The 20455-nt window shown below is 36.7% G+C and overlaps 1 protein-coding gene across 7 annotated transcripts in view; it reads left to right on the forward strand.

Annotated features, from left to right (window-relative positions):
* The window catches only part of FGD4 (FYVE, RhoGEF and PH domain containing 4), a 111635-nt gene that overhangs the window by 84052 nt on the left and 7128 nt on the right, over positions 1–20455 (forward strand). For 6 of the 7 annotated variants that reach the window (XM_064654670.1, XM_064654674.1, XM_064654673.1 and 3 more), the window contains 12 exons: positions 2679–2768; positions 4842–4987; positions 8482–8638; positions 9749–9887; positions 10793–10851; positions 11474–11620; positions 13498–13670; positions 15688–15718; positions 15890–15985; positions 16392–16517; positions 18533–18673; positions 20305–20445. In XM_064654670.1, the coding sequence (XP_064510740.1) occupies positions 2679–2768; positions 4842–4987; positions 8482–8638; positions 9749–9887; positions 10793–10851; positions 11474–11620; positions 13498–13670; positions 15688–15718; positions 15890–15985; positions 16392–16517; positions 18533–18673; positions 20305–20445 (1446 nt within the window). Of the gene's footprint in view, positions 1–2678; positions 2769–4841; positions 4988–8459; positions 8639–9748; positions 9888–10792; positions 10852–11473; positions 11621–13497; positions 13671–15687; positions 15719–15889; positions 15986–16391; positions 16518–18532; positions 18674–20304; positions 20446–20455 lie in introns of those variants that run through there. The other variant, XM_064654676.1, reaches the window with a different exon arrangement.

Genomic DNA, 20455 nt, shown 5'->3' on the forward strand with positions numbered 1-20455 from the left:
TTTTTGGTCTTCTTTAGCAACAGTGATTTGGACAAAGCTCCATAGCTTCAATGCCCAATATAAATGCATAAATCTTCTTGTGAGTAGATACCAGGATACCAGGATCTTTACTGCTTTGTTGGTTGCTATGCAAGAAGCAAGCAAGAAACAAGCACAATCTAAATTAAATTATATTTATTCATACTTTACATCTCTCACCCTGTCTGTGTTGCTTAATATAGTCCATCAAAGCCCTTGGGGCAAGGTCTATGCCTGAATAAGAGTGAATCATATACAGCATCACTGTCATGCTGGCAGGTATACTTTTCTTGACAGAAGATGGCTCCTCTTTGGATGTTAAGTTATGGCTATATTGGAATTTAGGCTTACATAAAAGCTGCTTTAAATCAGCGACATTTTTTTCAAGTTCAGGACAACTGAAAAACAATATTAGGAATTGAGAACAAAAAGTTCATACTTTCAGCAGCACTTTTCATACCTCTTCTTTCTTTCAGAGTTAAAAATTACTTTATTTAATTTCTTAAGCATCCACAGTAATGTAATGATTCTGATGTGCAGCTTTGTACTAAAGAATATCTAACTAGACCCACCTGAAATATTTACTGTAAGCATCTGTATAGAGGTGCAAGTTTGCAGTTCCTCCTCATGGACCTGTTGTTATTTTATGCTTCTCATATCAGCAGTTGAAATCATGTACCTCTGTACAGCACACTAACCATTTCTGCTTGGTTTTATATCTTGAGTTACCATGTGTTAGAGATTGTCACAGAAGTTTGAAATGTTCCCTGAAATAATTGAGAAGTTGTCTTCCCACCCCCCACCCTGAGAACTTCTTAAAAGAAAAGTAGTACGGTTTTGTGGTATTTTTGCACTGATCTAACCCTGTAGGTGGGTGGTTTTGTTCGGGAATAAGAACATGCCACCGTGATTAAAAGATAACTCATCCGTGGCGTGCAGTTTTCCCCGCACAGAAGATCCCTGTGCCAGGTAGTGCAATTGTAGAAAGGAGGGTGAGATTCAAGAATCAGAAAGACGTGTAAGGTTGATACTGAGAGGATTGGAAAGCTGGGGTCAGCTCATTTTATGTGGTATTTTTGTGTCTGTTATGCATGATTCTCATTTAGTTAGTTCAAGTTTTTCTGAAAACTCTGGATTGGTTCTGTAGCAGTGCTTAGGGAGACAGTGGGGTTCCAGGGTGAGAAAAAGAAATTTAAATTGCTGAGGAACCAGTAGCCTCCGTGGTTTTGTGCCTCAAGTCCGCATGTGAAATCCTTTGTAAAGGGCTGCACTAAACAGCAAGCTGTAGCTGTAATAGCTAATCCTCCAGCTCCCTGCAATGTCTCTTGACAGCACTTAAAATGCTGTTCTGTAGGTTACTGTGGTTGCTATGCTGATTTAAACAGATTTAATGAACAGCTTTGAAGTCACTATCGAAAGCCTGTATTTAGGAAGGAGGTTTGCCATGCAGCAGCATGACCATTAACACTGCAGATTAGAACTGAATTGTGTTGAAATTTGGAATATTTATAGAATATTGAAAAGAGGAAAATAGCCACTGGAGTCCCTGAAATGTAAGATTTTACCTTATTATTCAGTATTCCACAAACTGCCTTTATCAATGTACTTGCAAATGTTATCACACTCTTGTGGAAAGCAGTGTGCAGTTTGAAATCAGAAATCACTCTTACAAGCTCTCCTCTTTAATTTTCTTATGAAGACTTTCTATGGTTTGCCTAGAAATCACCACTTTCCCAAAAGCACTTTGATAAGACTGTCATTTACTTAGGAAAAACTTGGGCATCATTAAATGTGAACAGACTAGCATGAGATCTGGAGAAAGAATATTGTAGTGGAAGTGTCTTTTTGTTGAATCTGACACTTGCAGGCTTGAGGCATTTCCCTAATGCTTTAATGTTGTAGAAGCCTGTGCTTTCACTGTTTGTTTTGAAGTAATTTTGCCTAGCAACTTATAATTATACATTCTAACATATTTAGTTTAATATTGAAATTTGAATGAATGTTTTAAGTTTCTGTTCAGCAAAAGAATCAGAAATATGTTTTGTAGAATCATAGAATCAAAGGCTTTAAAGTGAAGACTTCCCTTAAGATGCTAAAATGGCTTCTGTAAAGACTTAATGAAGGAGCCCTCTAATTGCAGTCAACACTTATTCAGCAATGAGTGTATTGATGAACATAAAACATTCCGTATGGTATTTTTCAATAATTTTGTTGTGCAAAGAACATACAGTTCAAACAACTTTTGAAGTGGGGGTGGGGGCGAACACTGAGTACTCCCATCTGTTCCCTCTCACTCTGCAAATCAGTTCTTCCAGCTCTGAAAGGTCAGTGGTACTCCATTACCAGGATATGAGCTGATCTGTTAAGGAGGGAGTTGGTGCTTTGGCAAAGATCCCTATACAAACTGGGAAATACTAAATCTTTTAGGTTTTGAATTTTGCTCCACGATTTTTATCATTCTCTGACATTTGTATTGGTTGATTAAACTGCTGGAAAGTTTGTGTTTTTCAAAATTGGTGTCTGCTTCACAACTGAACGTGAAACTTGCATTTCAGTTGCTTTTTGAACTGTGAGGTAATCATAAGTCTTTTCAATTTTCTTTTAGTATTAAATTACGTTTTCCTTAAATATCCCTAAGAGCTGCTCTTATTTTCTTGCAGGAGACAGATGAACAGAAACGTCACAAAATTGCCAGTGAACTTCTGCAAACAGAAAAAGCCTACGTTAGCCGGCTTGACCTCCTAGATGGGGTACATTTTTCTTGAATTTGCTTTTATCGTGTTGCCTTGAATTCACTCAAATGGCTATGCATAAGTGTAGATATAAGTTACGTAAGATGTGGTATGTTTTTCACATTTTGCTGATTTTTTCAGTCAGTTATTTGCTCTTGCCACATGGCTTTGCCTATGCTTCTATTTTAAGAACACTACAGTTTTAAAAAGGATTAGAATTTTCTGGATATTAATGCAAAATGTTCTCTGTGTGTAGATGTCACTATAAGCAATAGTATTACATGCTGATAGCCCTTCCAAAAAGAGGATGGATAACCATGTCTTGGTTTATTATGATTTGGAGGAGTATAACTTTATAATGCTGAAATCACCCACTCACTGGAAAATTACTAAATCCTTCTAATTTGAACCACCCTATCAGAATTTTTCTTTAGTGCTAAAGAATGTAAGTTGATCCATTCCAAATGGTACATCCTCTCTTTTTCTACTATATGTTTTGAGTAAGTCACACTGAATGAACAGAAATTACTCTCCCTGCAAGGAAAGGGTTGGACTCTTATGCTTTGTAGAATCTAACTGATCTTTCTTAAACGCTAAAGTCTGTAGTTCTTGAGTATTTTTCTTTCCAAGTCTTGTTTACTTGCTTGCATAAACAAAACACATATACATTTTACCTGGATACCTCTAGCTTTGCATTGTCTTACTCCATGATATTTTTCACAGAAACCACTGCTTAAATTTCTCAGGTCCAGTGCATAAGCCTTGTACAAGCAGTCAATGAAAAGCAAAAAGCCTCAACTAGTACAATAATTGTTCAGACTGCTTAGGGATCTAAGTAATTGTCCTCAAGAAAGTGGACTTACATAGCAGATCCACATTGTGATGGATATATGGTGACTTTTAAAAGCCAAAGTATTGCAGAAAAAAAAAAAATCTTTGATTTAGAGAAGTCTAAAACCAAAAAAGAATAGTGTTTACTTTGTTCACGGATTTTTCTGATGGGTAATGTACAATTATTTCCCTTGATGCTTTCATAAGTGCATTACTCCTATGCCTGTTTTCCAAATATTAACTGGACGGAGTTCTGAAAAATGAGTTTCAAACACAGCTGCTCAACTGTTGCTAATGAGAGGAAAGCAGAAGACTGGGAAGGGACTGTTATATTTCTAAACTTGGTTAAAAAGTTGTGTAATCTTTATGGTCTTCAAAGTAGCTTGTCAAAATTTAACTACCTGTCCTCTCAGAGATGCAGTAAATTGAGCATATTTTAAAGTATGTGTGGAAGTGTGTGCTTTTTCCTTTTAAGACACTTCTGCTGTCTCAGTTTGTGTGATCAAAATTCCTGTCTTCAGACTCTTTTGCAAGTCCTTACCCAAACTTCTGAAGCCCTTTCTAGGGAGATGCAGTCTGTTCAAGCATGGGAGGAGGAGATAGAGGGACAACAACAACTCCCCATAACTACTTTTTTTTAATGTGCATATTAACAGATGCACAAGTCTCTAGCCATTTTGTAGCTTTGTCTGGTCAGGCAGAGCTCACTGATGGGGAAAGAATATATGGGTTTTCTTAAAGAAACATAGCAGACTATATAGAACTGGGCTCCTTCTAATATAATACTCTAAATATTATGAGGGTACCACTCATAGTCAGCCAGCTACTTTGATTTCAAAAGGATAAGGGGATAGAGCATACAAGAACAGTGATCAAACATCATGATCAGACAGCATGCTGATTGAAAAGAAAGGAAGAGTGGAAAATGTGACTGGAAGACTGGGAAAGCTGAGATGATCTAGCTGTTAAAACAGACAGGATGTCTGGAGTTGATCCAAAATGGTACTACTTCAGTTAGGCTTCCTTTATGTCTGCTCTGCCTGCAGTGCTCTCCTGGCTTACGAGAAAGAAAGTGGTGTGTAAGGGGAGGAGAAGCTTTTCCCTTCTGGTGAGGGAAAGGCAATAAATGAGTTCATCATTACCTGTCTATTACTGAAATATTAATGTTGCCTCAGTTGTAGCAGGAGGGGTGGACAGGTGGTCTTCCACTGATTAAATATAATAGCCTGATAGGTTTGGGGCTCTTTTTCTGTATTGCAGGTATTCTATTCCAGACTCCTTGAGGAAGCCAACAGAGGTTCGTTTCCACCTGAAGTGATTAATAAAATATTTTCTAATATTTCGTCAATAAATGCCTTCCACAGTAAATTCTTACTTCCAGAACTTGAAAAAAGAATGCAAGAATGGTAAGAGGCAATTCACTGGTTAAATACGCTACTAAAACCGTGTCTGTAGAAACTCTATTGCAGGGTTGAGGTAGGGAAGGTACCTTCATCATTAAGTGCTCCAGGCCCAGGAAGTACTGTGGGTAGGAGAACAGCTGCTCTTCCACTCTTCATCAGGATCTGACTCAGCAGAGGACTTGAATCATTTGCTCAAAATAAAGGACATGTATTTCACTGAAGCCAGTGAGATTACTCATGATCAAATGCCTTGCTAAATTAGGGGTTCAGACTAAAATTATTTGCTACCTGGTGAATTCATTGTACAGAATACAAAGTTGAGATAAATAATGCATATGTGGTTTATGCTAACGTTGAAGCACAGTAACCTTTTTCATTACTGCTTTCTTTACTTACTTTATCCCATAAGATGGGATACATTTAAAAATATTGTTTCATCCAGTTGTTTTGCCTTAGCAGCACTTTGGCTCCTTTATTCCATCTTACTTAGAATTTATTATGAGGGATTCAAGTGTTTGTCCATATATAATTTCTAGTTACACTTTCATATAACTTCTTTATTGTCAAAAAACCCACACTAAAAATGTTTTTGTGACATATATGAAAATCTCAGACCATACAGTGGTGCTTTAGACATCAACTGTACGTGTTCTGACTCTCTAAGATGATTACCCTTTAAAGTGATGATTCTTTAAAATAGAATAGTTACCATGCACAAACACATGGTAGCTCTGTATAGTCTATAATGCAAGAAAATAAATAAAATACAGTCATTGTGAAATATCGGAAAGCTTACAGCTTATGTTGCAGAGTGACTATGTGAGGTAAGCCAAACCTTTACTTTTAATCAATTGAAAAAATCTGATAGGAAATACAAATGCCTGGATTTTAACAGAGTGCATGTTAACAGAGCACTGGAGTTTAGCTGTTTGAAAAACAGCTTACACTACATTATACCAGTGCTGTATATATTTGAAATTAAATTCATGATGCAGACTTCAAATTTTGCTGTAGACACTTTATGGAGCACAGAAGATGGGTTGCACTACTTTACATATTTGCAAAATGCTACATTGCTCACTAATATTATTTGTATAATCATATCACTTCAAAGGGTGAAAAATGCTTTTGCAGATAAGCTTTGACTATTGGTGCAAAGCTAATAAATCTCATCACAAGGATATTATCTTTACCACATTGCTTGAAAACAACCTTTGGCTGTACCTTAGATGCCTGTTTAAATGTCCTTGAAACATGCTTTTGGGAGGCATTAGAAAAAAGGGTGCAGTTGAAGAGAACTCTTTCGGATCATTGCTGAAAGAAAAATCTGGGATAACTTTCTCTCCCCATCACCGGTCTGAAATTGTCTGGCACAAAAGCTTCTGCCAAATACAGAGTCTTTTCTTGGCAGTTCCTCTCGTTAGACAGAGAAAATTAAGTAAGTTCTATGGGTAGGTTTATGCGCTTCTATTATTCTTTAGTTTCCAACAAAAATAGCTGGATAAAAATTTCTGACACTTCCCTTGAGTTGTGATTTGTTTTGAAAACTTACAGTAAAAATATGTAGGTTTGCAACTGGGAAAGCAGATCAGAAGCAGATTCTTTCTTGGAAGAAAAGGCAGTGTGAATCTAAGCTTATCGGGTAAAAATGAAATTCTTTGGTAGTTGCATTTTGAATGGGTTGAGCAACAGCTGGAGCTGAGTCTCTTTTACAACATATGCCTTGAAAACACTGGAAACAGCCTTGTAGCAATATATTTCCCATAAAAAGAGTTTAACAGAGCATAACAGTGATCCCACATCATAGAATCATAGAATGGTTTGGTTTGGAACCAACCCTACTGCTGAGGGCAGAGGTACCCTTCACTAGACTATCAGACAAAATAACTGGATAAAATACCTTGTGTCTTTTGTACCCAAGGATGACCAAAACCAGATACTTGGGAAGAATGTAAGGACACAGCATGATAGCCTCTTGAGGTAATGGTGGTGGTGAAGAAATTATTTCACTCTTTCAACACAAAATTTTGGAGTCTGTGTCAATTAGACACCACCTACTCATACGATTTGTTTTGCTTTTGAAACTGCAACTTTCAGTTTTGTTGGATGTCTGTTAATTTGTATGTTGGAAGAAGAAGCAGTTGTTCTGTAGGCACCTTTGCTGTGGTGGATTTTAGAGAGTTTTCCATAGTTTTCTTGCAGCCAGTTTTGAAATGAGATGCTACAAACCTTGATTAGTAAGGTCTATGTTTTTTTGTGTTTTTTTTCTTTTTCTTTTGACCTTCGGAAATAAATTTACATTTCTTTCAGTTCTGTTGGAATTGGCATGATTTGTATTTTATTTTCAGTGAAAAGTTACATTGCTATATTGCCATAAATTGACAACCCAGAGAAATGGTTCAGTGAATCAAAGGAGGATCAAAGGGTGGTTGTTTTAAATTGCCACCTTGCCTTTGAAAGTGTATCTGTGTGCTTCCATGTGGAGTGGTTGAACAAAGGTGTGAAGCTAAGTGAGGGTGGAGAGCCTTGGTGACTTCAGAGCCTTGGTGACTTCAGCCTGTCTTGTCCCCTAATTGCCAGGCTCAGCAGAAGGACAGACCTCTGCCAGATGTTGCGTAGGTACTTTCTGCCCTCTCAGAGGCAGCTGGAGCTGGACCAGTTTTTGACAGTCCTGCAATATCCACTGTTCAAGTAACTTCTCTCTTCTGCACACTTTTTTTCTTGGAGAAGTGGTTGGTTGGAGTAGACTGTAGAAATAATGTGGATTGTTTCACTTTGGACCACAATAACAACATTGAGAAATCCAGAGATACTGAGTTTCCGAGTCTGTCCTTGAAAATGAGACATGAAATGTGCTTCCTATTTTAGCCCTCGGAGATGTATGTGTGCTGCTCCACATTCTTTGTGTGCATTGAGAGTGGAGCTTCTCTCAGCTTCTGCATCAGTTGCTTTACTATTCTGTTTTATTTGAAGATGCCATCATGAATTGGGAAAAATGTGGGAAAATTCTCACAAAAGACTAGAATCCAAGGGATTCTCTCTACTTCATATGTTATCTTAGAGAAATAATACTTTTTTAAAATTGTAAATATATATGTTTATATAAGGCACAGAAGGGAAGCTGTACAGCATGGATTTAGTCCTCAAACAAAACCACAGGCTAGATATTTTAGAGGTTAAAATCAAAGAAAGATAATGTACTTTTAAGAAACTGCAAATAAAATAAATTAGGCTATGTTTTATAAACATAAGTTTTTCATTATATCTAGCTTTTGTTTCTCTAGTGCTCTACATGACCTATAGTGCTTATACATCATCAAAGATGATACAAACAGTCTTCCTATGAATTCAGGTCAGTTTTAATGGTTACTTTGGAACTCCATGTGAGGTGATCCCAAACAGAAGGATTCTCTATTAAAGGCTTGAAACTTTTTATAACCTTGTGTGACTTTTTTTCTTTCCTGTTTGCTCTGAGATTCCACCCTCTTACTTTGCAGGACTACCACCCCTAGAATTGGAGATATTCTGCAAAAGTTAGCTCCTTTCCTCAAGATGTATGGAGAGTATGTGAAGAATTTTGATAACGCAATGGAATTGGTGAAAACGTGGACTGAACGGTCACCTCAATTCAAATTCATTATTCAAGACATTCAGGTAATGGGAAGAATAATGTAAATCTCCAAGTAATACAAGCATTTATAAAAATACATAGGTTTGTGGATGAAAAAAGGATTAAAGAGAAAATTAAATACCAAATCCCCTAGAATTAAGGGTTGTTGTTTTTGTCAACTTCATGCTGCCTTCTGTTTCTTCTCCTTCTTCCTTCACGTGTGCACAATCCACCCACAAAAATCCAGACTTTTCTCCTGCAAAATAGAGGAGCAAAGTATAAAGGTGCGAAGACTAAAAAATGCTGCATTTTATTGTAGATACCAAAAGTAAATAATGTTTCAGGATAAGTGACCTATCAGTGCAACTGTGGATCCTTGCTCTGAATCCATAATATTGTGTTGGTTCACACTGATGCTGAACCACAAAAGGTTAAGAAAGCTTGAGAGTCCAGCAATGCATCGACCTTGTCAGAGGTTCGTTTCATACCCTCTAGTGCTCCCTGTGGGTGTCTCTGTGAATTGGCAGGTGTGTGTTCTACTGCACACTGAGCAGTTAGAAATAGGATAAAGCATATCTACTTAAATTTTACTGCTCTATGGGGTCTCGTGATTGTAAGCCAGGGAAGGAAACTATGTGTATTTTAATGTAATCTTTTTTTCCCTAATCTAATTGTATCAAAGATTATGGAAATGAATTTACATCTTAAAGCACCGCTGAGGGAGTTTGCACTATAAATGAAACTCAAAGAAAGCATTCCCTCCTCAGATAGGTAAAATATAACTTTGTAGCCCAATTAAGTGATTGTTTCTAATATTTGGCCATGAACTCTTCTTATTAATTCAGAAGTAATTCTCTTGTTTGTGTTATTACAAACCTCATTTAAAATGTTTAGGAGTTTAGGAGATTTTTTTTTAGTAAGACTTTTATTTATGTATTGTATACTTACTGGTGGATACTTAGAGAAGTTTTGCAAGTTATTTTTAGGAAAGACTTTCTAATTATTTGCTTTGGTAAAGTAGTTCTATTTTCTTTCAGTAGGTCTGTCACGCATATTTCAAAATACATTATGTTTCATCAATCATAACTTTTATTTTACTATATCGTAATAACATTTTTTGCCTGCTACATTGAAATATGTTTACAATTTTTTAGAAGGAAAAAGTGTGTGGAAATTTGACATTGCAACATCACATGCTAGAACCAGTACAACGCATTCCACGCTACGAGATGCTTCTAAAGGACTACCTAAGGAAATTGCCTCAGGATTCTCTAGACTGGAAAGATGCTGAAAGTAAATATCTTCAGGCCATTAAAAGAGCTGTAATAAGATATTAGTAAGAGGATACTGTAAACTAAAGATGTCTTCCTTCAGGAAAGTGAAGAAGTAACTGTGAAAAGAATAATAGAATTTCTTCAGGGGAGTCATAGGATTCTTTGAAAAAAGTCTGTCTGAATTGAAATTAATGTAAAAAACATAAAGCCTTTAGTATTCTCCTCCTGGAGCATGGAAGTTTTGCCTTAGTTTTGGAGTAACACACAGGTTTTGATTTGTTTGCTCTGCAGATGATCAGGGCTTGAGGTGGCGGCTTTTGTTTTGTTTTGTTTTGTTGGCATTTTGATTTGCTTTATGCACATTTGGAATGTATACCTGTTATTTATAAAAAAGTGAAGTTAGCCTCACTGTATTTTTAAGCTTCTTCAGGGAAGAAGAACAGTCCACTTTTAAATTTCTAGAACAGCTCAAGATATTTCCGTGGGTTGTTCAAAATTACTTGCCAGATATTTTTTTGCTATATTTCATTGTTAGTACCCTTACAGTAAACACTTGTAAAATGAGCTGTTTCAATGAAAAATACAGTTTGACATTCTGAACTGCTTTGAGAAAAGAAGGGAGAGACCATGACTGTTCGTGTCACAAAAAAATGTGACTAAGTGCTGAAGCACTAAAGTAATCTGCAATAATTCTCTTCTGGTCTTTACAGATTATAATATCTATTTGGTAGTTTACTTTATTATGCTGTCCACTTTACCTTGTTTTCTTTTTAAGGAAAACTAAAGAAATTTATTGTACTTTGTAATTTACATAAAAATGACAAATATTTTTGTAGAATGACTCCTTTTTTTGTTTCCCATGTAATATATAAATATATAAAAATGCAGCTTTTTGGTGATACTTTTTCCTTTTCTTCTGTCTAGAATCCCTGGAAATTATATCCACTGCAGCAAGTCACTCGAATAGTGCAATTAGAAAGATGGTAAATGATCCTTGTTTTCCTGTTCACTTTTCAATATATTGTATTTGAGTATTTGGTGAAGCTAGGAAGTGTGAATTGCAAATCTTCCCTAAAATGGCAAAAATTGTTTTCCTGGATCAAAGTGATTGCTCCAACTTAATGTATTTATACAGCTCCTGAGAATGATAGGCAAAATCTGGCATTGCACTTAATTCCCTGAAGTGGAAAGTGGGACACTTAGTTCCTCCCCTGGCTCAAATAACTGATATTGCACTGAACTCTTAACTTTGTTTTGTCTATTTCTATCGGTGTAAGGATAATGTTTGTAAAGAGTAGCTACTGTTTCTCTGACCTATTGGGTGGGCACGGTAGGTACTTCATTAATATGTGAGAAGTTTTGGGAAGAAATAATGCAGAGTCTATGTATAACTGCATTTTTTAACTTGCCAAGGATATAACATATCTAAAAGTATGTCTGACTTTATCAACTAAGTTAATCAGTCAGACCCTGCATACCAGGTATATTTGTTTTTCAGAGGTAACGTTCTCCAAACTTGTGCAAGCGCCTATCATTTAATTTAAACATGCTTAAAGATCTGTGCTTTCAATTAGTAAGTTTTATAGCTGTATTTTCACTGTATAGGAGAATCTAAAGAAGTTGCTAGAGATATATGAGATGCTGGGAGAAGAGGAAGACATTGTGAACCCTTCAAATGAACTGATAAAAGAAGGCCAGATCCTTAAACTCGCTGCTCGCAATACGTCTGCTCAAGAACGGTATCTTTTCCTAGTAAGTACAGTGGCCTGTGTTTGCAGGAGTGGCTGTATACCTTTCTAGACTTGAAAGAACTACTAAAGAGAAAGGGAAGGCCTCTCTAGTTGATGTCTAGGGTGGGTGTGCTGCTCTGCAGAGCACATGGCCTCTGGTGCCCGGGGTCATGGGGTGACTGTTGGGCTGTGCCCATCAAGCTGGGAGACAGACTCAGGTGATGGTGGTCACTGTCACTGACAGTGACACAAGTGACAGTGACACAAGTGACAGTGACACAAGTGACACAAGCTCATCTGAGTACACTCCATGGCTGCAGAGGTACCTTGCCTTGCTCCAGTGCTGGGAGATTGGTGTTGCACTGGATCCAGCCTGTGAATGTTCACGGAGGTTAAAATGAATCACTTGCCAGACTCCTTTTCCTGTGCCCGCTGCAGTCCCTGCAGTTTCAGAGCTCTCATTTGCCAGTTCATAGCCATATTTAGAATGTTATCTCAGGGTGACTCCATGCTGAACAGGCTTATGCTCAGTGGGCTTCATTTATTTCTGACTTCTTGGCACGTGCTGTCCTGGCAGCTCCATGATGTTCTCCTGGTATCTCCCAAGTCCCTCCAGAAAAACATTTAAGTGGCTGTTGATTATAAATGTGGCTCCTAGAGCATTAGAACTTTGACATTCTCATTAAATTGAAGTGTAAAAGCTTAGGATTTTAGTCCTGATGGATTGTGTGTTGAGGTTCCAGTAATGCTCATGGTCCTCTGGGAGCTTGTTAGCATGGCAGGTCATCCTCTCGACAGGTGCCTGTGTCCTGTCTTGGAACTCACAAGCTGCAGCCATACTCCCTTACAATTCCCTTGGAAAAGGTTTGATGTAGTTAATTGCTTTCCATGCATTAAAAATTGCTGATGCATTTTTGCTTATGGGCCTCTGGCATTGCCTGTTTTCTGGTTAATAAAGCCTATTAATGAGTCGTCGAGGCACAACTCCTGCTTGACTGTGCTTCAAACAAAAGGAGAAATCATTGAATAGTAAGACCTCAAATGGAGCTAGACAGCTATTAAAATAATGTTCTCTTCATATGAGAGATGACAAGTTCAAATGTGCTATGTCTGCGATACAGACTAGGCAATAGGCTAGACAGGAATTCTATGACATAGGATTTAACTGAAGTGAGTTTTTCTTTTTAATAATTAATTTTGAGAAAAATGTGAGAGGAAAAATGTGAGAAAATTAAATACTGTAGATATGATTTAATAACTGTGCTTCCAGGCTGGGGCTTTAGACATTTAAACATTATTAAAGTTCTAGTTTTTAATAAAGGAATATATCTTTGTTTTTCTCATGTACTTCTTTTTTTTTTTTCCCTGTGATATGGAGGGTTTCAGGGAATAAAAACTCTAAGAAATGTTCTTCTATCTTGGATAAAAGACAAAAAATGTCCTCAAATAATAATAGTTACAATTTCTACAAAACCAACTGGATAAATATAAATGTATACACTGAAGAAAAGAGTTCTTATTCTGCAGTTTAGAGTAGGTTTTGCAACATTGGGGCATAAGAATGGGGTTTTTGTTTAGAAAAGCTTTACATTTATATATAATATCTAGTCTGAGTATAGTTTGATAATAAATGCTATGAAGACTGCTGCATATACAGAGCAATTATTCTTACAGTCACTGAAGCTGTCCTTTAATCTTACTTCTAAACAAATAAGAAAAAAGTAGTTGTCTTACATGAGAAGACCAAAGCTCTTATGCATCAATTGATCAGGAAGGAGCCTGCTTCCTCATCCACCAAGTCTAGCTTTGCAATACTGTCCAGCTCTCAGTGTCCAAACTGTGGCTTTATCTGTGTTTTTTTAAATGAAAAACTGTGTGGTTTTTTTTTTTTCCCCCCAGTTTAACAATATGTTGCTCTACTGCGTTCCCAAATTCAGCCTGGTAGGATCAAAGTTCTCAGTTCGAACCAGAGTTGGCATAGATGGTATGAAAATTATAGAAACTCATAATGAAGAATATCCACATACTTTTCAAGTGTCTGGAAAAGAACGAACACTGGAGTTGCAGGCCAGGTAAGCAGTTGTTTTAGCTAGTTTTTTTGAGGATTAAATATGTACACACAAAAGAGTGGACTAATAGATTTGGGGAAAGATGCAGCGGATGTCATTAAAATATCACTGTTTTGAAAATAGCCTGCAAAATAATCATAAATTGTCAGTCCAAGGATCTCTCTGATTAGGAGATGCATCTACAAAGATGTGCTTGTATCCTGCTCTTGCTGAATTACCTTCCCATTACCTTTTTGCATTGCCTAGACTAAATCTTTTCTGTCTAGAGTGCCCCACTTCAAATAAAGTCGGGTGCTCTACCTCTCCTTTTGGACCTGCTTCAAGATCCTATTCCTAGCAGTCAGGATTTCATTGCAGAGGGGTGAAGGTTAAATAAGCAAGAAAATGTCCATGGTGGATACAGTTCTGTGTTGGCACCATGTATTTGGGGACAAACCATGGCTTGCTAGCCCATGAGCTTGCAAGCGACTGTCCTTTATGAAATAAAACCCTTTTAAAAATTAATGAGAGTTACAGCAGTGAATATGCGAAGATAACAGATACATATTAATGTAGATATTTACCTACACTAGCACTGAATTTGAAATTAAATAGAAACTTTGAAAAATGACAGGAAAAAAACTTTCCACTAAGGTCTATAAGACTTCTGGGACACGTTTATGCCTACCAATCGCATCCGCTGTAAATTGCTGTATGATATCTTGCTAAGTATTTTGCAAGTTGTTATGCCATATACCCATTTCAGTGGTGAAAGATGGCATCTTGCTGCACTGTTTGTAAAGCTTGTTTTAATAGGAAGAAAAACTATACAGTGAAGAAAGTGTATTTTGTTAACTTACCTCTATTAGCAGTAATTGAAAGTTTATTGCACTAGTTTGTTTTGGGTGTGAGAAGCCCACATTTTAATCTTTTGCTTTATGATCATTATTGGAAGGCATTAAGTCTGTACAAAATTATGAAGGAATAAGTACCAAACAAGGTCTTACTCATATATATTAGAATAATCTTTATTAATGTATGAGTATTGTATGTGTGCTATATCTTAATGTCCTTAATTCATGAGCTTGTATTAACAATATTGCATATTTAGTTTACTCTCAGGGTATTTTTTATTAGTAGCCTTCTATTTACTTTTCAGACTACTATTGGATTACATGTTAAATTACTGTTTTCAAACAGTATCTAAGGAGGAGGGCACTTTTGAAGTGTTAGTTCTCATGTTTCTAACACAATGTTTGCAGATAAACTTTTTCTTACTAGCACTAGCCAGTAGTTTCTAACAGTATTATTACTTGTGATATAAGATGCCTTTCCAAAGATTTGAATGTCAAAGTTCTGCTGATATATTTAAAGGCAAAGCTGTCATACAAGATTAGAGTTGGATATGCTTCCTCTCTTATCTTTGACTTGTCTTTTTATCTCATCTGTACTACTGTTAAGTCATCTGTATCTGCTCTGATGCATAAAAGGGACATTTCTGCTGTTTGGTTTACAATATTAAAACAATATTCCTTTAGTTTAATTGGATGCAATTCCTGTCACTGTTGAGAACAACAACAACAAAGAAGCATGAAGGAAATCACTTTGGGAAGGGAGTGGGATTTAAGACGTACACAGGAGAAATGTGTATTAGTATGTGAACTTATAAGTGATGAAATGTGAGGAGAAAGACACACCTAAGCTGTGCATTGTCCTCTTTTCCTCTCTATCCTGATTTAAAAAATAATAATCATTACAAAAGTCCAACAATGAAAATACTATTGCTACTTTTAAATGCATTGACATTTAACTTATTACTTGAATTCACTTCTTAGTGGTTGCAAATTTGTGAAGCCTAAGGTCATGGTTTTGCTTTCTAGTTTGGTTTGTTTTTTTAAAGTTTGTCAGTTAAAAATTAATATTGTTTAAATTTAAATTCTTGAGAATTACTTCAGAATTACTTGGCTTTTGCAAGAAGTTGTTGATAGTGAAATGTTTCCTGAACCAGTCTTGGACTAATGTATCAAAATATTTCTTTTAGTTCTGAACAAGATAAAGAAGAATGGATAAAGGTAAATTCATCTACCTTCTTTATTTTCTAACCACTTTTTCACTGAAGCAATCAAAAAAGTAATATTCATATTTTCTGTCTGTACCTTCCCTCTGCTGATCGAGAACTGGTCAGAATGCTGAGTCTGTTTTTAATTTAACATGTTTGAGGAATTTCTCCACTGTTTCCTTAGGCACTTCAGAGTACTATTGAAGTTTTTCAGCAGAGGAATGAAACTTTCAGAAACGCTATTGCTAAAGAATATGAAGACATGCCTGTTGAGGTTTCTGTAAGTTGCTGTTATTCCTTTGTAACCTTCTTAGTACCCGTTTTGTTCTTTAGTAAGTGGAAAAAGTTTGGCAGAAACTTTGTTTTCAAGCTCATTGTTCTTATAGCAGAGTAATTACAGAGTAGTCATCTTGTTGGTAATTGTTTTTCTTCATAATGCTGAATCCTATAAACAAGCCTCTTTCTCTTGAAACTCGTAACAGAGCACCCTTTCAGTGATGCATCGTGATTTTTGACTGGGTCCTTTGTTGTTTCTTTTATAGATTTCAAAATGCATCTTGAGCTATGTTTTACCATTTCCTTTCCAGAGGAAGAGAGTAATTATTTTCTCTATTTCAAGTACTCTGCAACTTTTTACTAGCTTTTTTTTTTTTTATTCTCTCATCCTCCTCCTGCCTCTGCTTCAGAACGCCGAGCTTGGGAAGAGAGCACCGAGGTGGATACGGGACAACGAGGTGACCATGTGCATGAAGTGCAAGGAGCCATTTAATGCCCTGACAAGGAGAAGGCACCACTGCCGAGCATGTGGACATGTGAGTGCAAAGCCCTAGTACCTGTAGCTGGTCAGCAGGCTTGGGAATGTCTCTAAGCATCTACTTGACTTCCCGTGACTCCTTGCTATCATAGAATAGCTTGGGTTGGGAGGGACCTTAAAAATCATCTAGTTCCAACCTCTCTGTTATGGGCAGGGACACCTTCTACTAGACGAGGTTGCTCAGAACCCCATCCAACCTTCCAGGGATGGGGCATCCCCACCTTGTCTGGGCAGCCTGTTCCATTGCTGTGCAGTTTGTTGCTGCACTTGTAGCTGAAAGAAGCAGCTCTGCATTAGCACAAAGGACCCTCTGTCTGCTTTAGCTGGCATGGTAAATTTGGAAGTAATTTGGAGCAGTGGAAGATGCATGTTTGTGTAAAATGCCCCAAGTCCCTGGACATACTGTATTGCTAGTTTTGAGTGGCCTCCACTAATATGAAGTTTCAAGATCATATTAAGCTGGCATAATCCAGCATTATTTCTGGCAGCACTGTCTGCCTCCTCTTTCCATTCTGCTACATCCTCTCTCCTCTTTGCAAGAAGACCATGAAACCCTGCAGTTATTCATTGAGTTAACTTGGAGCTGTTCCCAGCTGGGTTCCCTGTGTAACTGTGTGAACATGTGCATCAGGGAAGGCAAGAATGTTAGGATGGGGAAAGAGTATTGCTGCTGCTTTCCGTGTAGGATGTTACAGTAACATATCCAAATAGTGGTATGACTTGAGAATTTTCAGAAGTTAACAAAAGAAGAGGAAACAAACTTCCTTGTCTTGGCATCCAGCAGCTATGCCTTTCTCCACCAGAGGGTGGTACAAGCCCAGGTTTAATATTTGCATGATTTCTTTCTAATGTTTTTATGTGGTATGAAGACTTACTGCATTCATAACGCTGCTTTTATGCTTTGCAGGACACTTGAGACTTTTATAGAAGCTCCGAATTATTGATTCTGAGTTTTTTTTCCCCCAGTCATTCTGTTTTAAAACTCCATTAATCTTAAAACTGCACCCTTCCTTTTTATTTCCCCTTTTGTTTCGACTCCTAACTGCTTCTCTCTACTGCCATTCTATCACATCTCCTTGCACTTTAATTTTAAAACATTTTTTCATGGGAGTTAATTTGGGTCAGCAATGGCTTTCCAGCAGTGACTAATGGGGAATACTTCACTAGTATTCTCTAGAGCTACTAGCTGAAGGTACTGATCTAGATTAGTGCTGCAAAGCCCTGGCCCACAATAAAATTCTCTTCATGTGTCTGACTGATTCAAGTCCATTTGCCTACCTTTCTTTCTTGAAATAACCACACTCATATTTTTTATTCAGAGCTTCTTTTTTCACCTGAAAAAAGAATTCTGTGGAAAAATATTTCTCATGAAAGAACTTCTCTCAAATCCCTCTTGCATTTCCTTTATATCTGTAGTGAAAAGAAAAATCGGGAAAAAATCAGTGTGATATTGCCTTATCAATGCCAAAAGTATAAATTATATATATATAAATTTTAACCTGTTAATATTTATTAGCAGGTTAAACAACTAGTCATTTCTGATTTTATCATATTTTTTTAATCATTAAAAGGGCATCTCAATTGTAGGTTTCATTCATTCACAGAACCTCATTTCTGATAGAACACCATATAATAAATCTACCTTTTCACATTGGCGTCTAAAGAAACTATAGGATTTTCTTCCTGCAGCATGACTTGTGCTATATTCTGATTCTATATCCAATTTTAATCTACAGATGTAATTGAAAGCCTAATGTGATTTTATGCAAACTACAAAACTTGTACCAAGTAAATAGTAAAAAGCACTTCTAGTTAAGAAGTAATGGCAAAAATTTGGAAAATCATTATTTTCAGTTAAGTTATTTTTGACATGTTATAAAGGCATTATCTATCTTGTTCAATATAACTAAAAATGTACAAAGTAGAATAATACTAATTTTAATTAAATTATATTTTCATAAAGCTTCATAAATACTTAAATTTTATACGTATGTTATCTTTTTTGTTTCTAAGGTGGTTTGCTGGAAATGTTCTGATTACAAGGCACATCTTGAATATGATGGCAATAAATTGAACAAAGTCTGCAAGGACTGCTATCATGTTATAATTGGTTGTACAGACAGTGAAGAAAAGAAGAAGAAAGGCATCTTGGAGGTATGTCATTGAAAAATACTATATATGTATGGATGCTATGATTTTGGCTCATCAGTAGGTGAAAAATGGTAGCATTCTTGCAGGGCTTATTTTTTGTTTGAGAAATAAAAACCATGTAGATCAAACTCATCCTGTCCAATAGATTTTGGCCTTCAGCATTCACCTTTGCAATACTGCTTTGTTTCTTACAACTTTTTTTAAGGGGGAATTACAGACCATAGAGGTCGTTTGCTTATTTCGGTTGCATCAGCTCCTGTGATGAGACAATACCTTTCCTTATAAATCTTCAGTTTTCTTCTTCTGCATTTAAGCTTTCACAGGAACAAGCCCCACAGGTACTGCAGTGATTCTTGAAAAACATACACCCAGACTGAAAGAACTGGGGATGGAAAAGAGGAGAATGGGGGAGAATTTTGCTCTTCAGAGTCTGAGGAGTAAGATAGTTTTGATCAGTATATACAATGTACCTTTAAGTTGTCGAGCTGCTCTCAGCTTTTGACATCTAAAAATTCAAGGTCTCGAGCAGACAATAAAGAACCATGTTTCTCTTATGATTGGGGGAGAACAAGGCATTTTAGAATTGTAATTAACCTCCACATTTCTTAAATGCCCCTTGATAGGCCCTTTCAAAATTCCTGTCATACACTAGAGAAAGAGCATCCTAACTTTGTCAAGACATATATTTTTATTGGGAATTAGTAAAGAATAATTGACCCTAGAGCTAAATGCCAATAAGAAAAGAAGGCAAAATTAAAATACAGATTATAATTCCATATACAGTTCTTAAGTGTAGTCAAGCCAACATGGATTGACTATACTCTCTTCAGCAAGACAGAGTAAGGAGCGCAGAACTCCACTGGCTTCCCTTAGAGTCGAGATACTGCTGTTTCTTGGGATGATGGCTTTTTTAAGGCAGTTGAAGGAGATACAGAGCATCTCAGAAATGTTTGTCTGCAAGCTGGATCTCTTGGCAACAGAGTGGTTGGTACCATGTTGCAGCATTTAGACAGTACCGCTGAGAGGGGAAAAAAGTCAATGCAAGGAGATTTTAACACATAGTCACTGTGTACTTTATAATTGTCTCAGGTTCACTATTTAACCTGAGTAGCATGTCACTCTGTCTTCAGAGTGCCTTCTTTTCTCTAGCATTAGTGCCTGCATGCTTATGTTATTCTTAGAAAAGTGTTTGGATCTGATCCTGTCATAATATTTTGACTGTCAAAATAGATTGGTTGTCATGTTGGATAATTAGTGGCACTTCAATGCCTAACATGATGTTATTTTGGAAATCAGACGTTGTAGATACTCAGATACAGAGAAAGGCTAGTTGTGGTGGCAAAATGAATTTTAGAGAGATCTAGAAGTCTATAATCCAAAATTGCTGATGAAAAAAGGAATAGATTACACATGTTAAGGGAATACATGTTGTGATTGTATGTGTTTAATATATATATCCTCCCATAAATCCAGTCCTTCATGGTCTTTCTTGGGTATTTCCTGAAGCTCTTTTGCAGATGCTATCCGAGATTTTATATGAATGATGATAAATTTCTGCTTTTCTGGCCTGTATATTTTTAATCTTTATTTAAGGAAAGTTTTTGTTCCTTTTTATGCTTTGTGCTATCTCCCAGATTGAATCCGCAGAAGTCTCTGGAAACAGTGTCATATGTAGCTTTCTTCAGTACATGGAAAAGTCGAAGCCCTGGCAGAAAGCTTGGTGTGTTATACCTAAACAGGAAGCTCTTGTGCTCTACATGTATGGTGCTCCACAGGTACGTGCAG

Source organism: Pseudopipra pipra, chromosome 5 (assembly GCF_036250125.1).
Source record: "Pseudopipra pipra isolate bDixPip1 chromosome 5, bDixPip1.hap1, whole genome shotgun sequence".
NCBI lineage: Eukaryota > Metazoa > Chordata > Aves > Passeriformes > Pipridae > Pseudopipra > Pseudopipra pipra.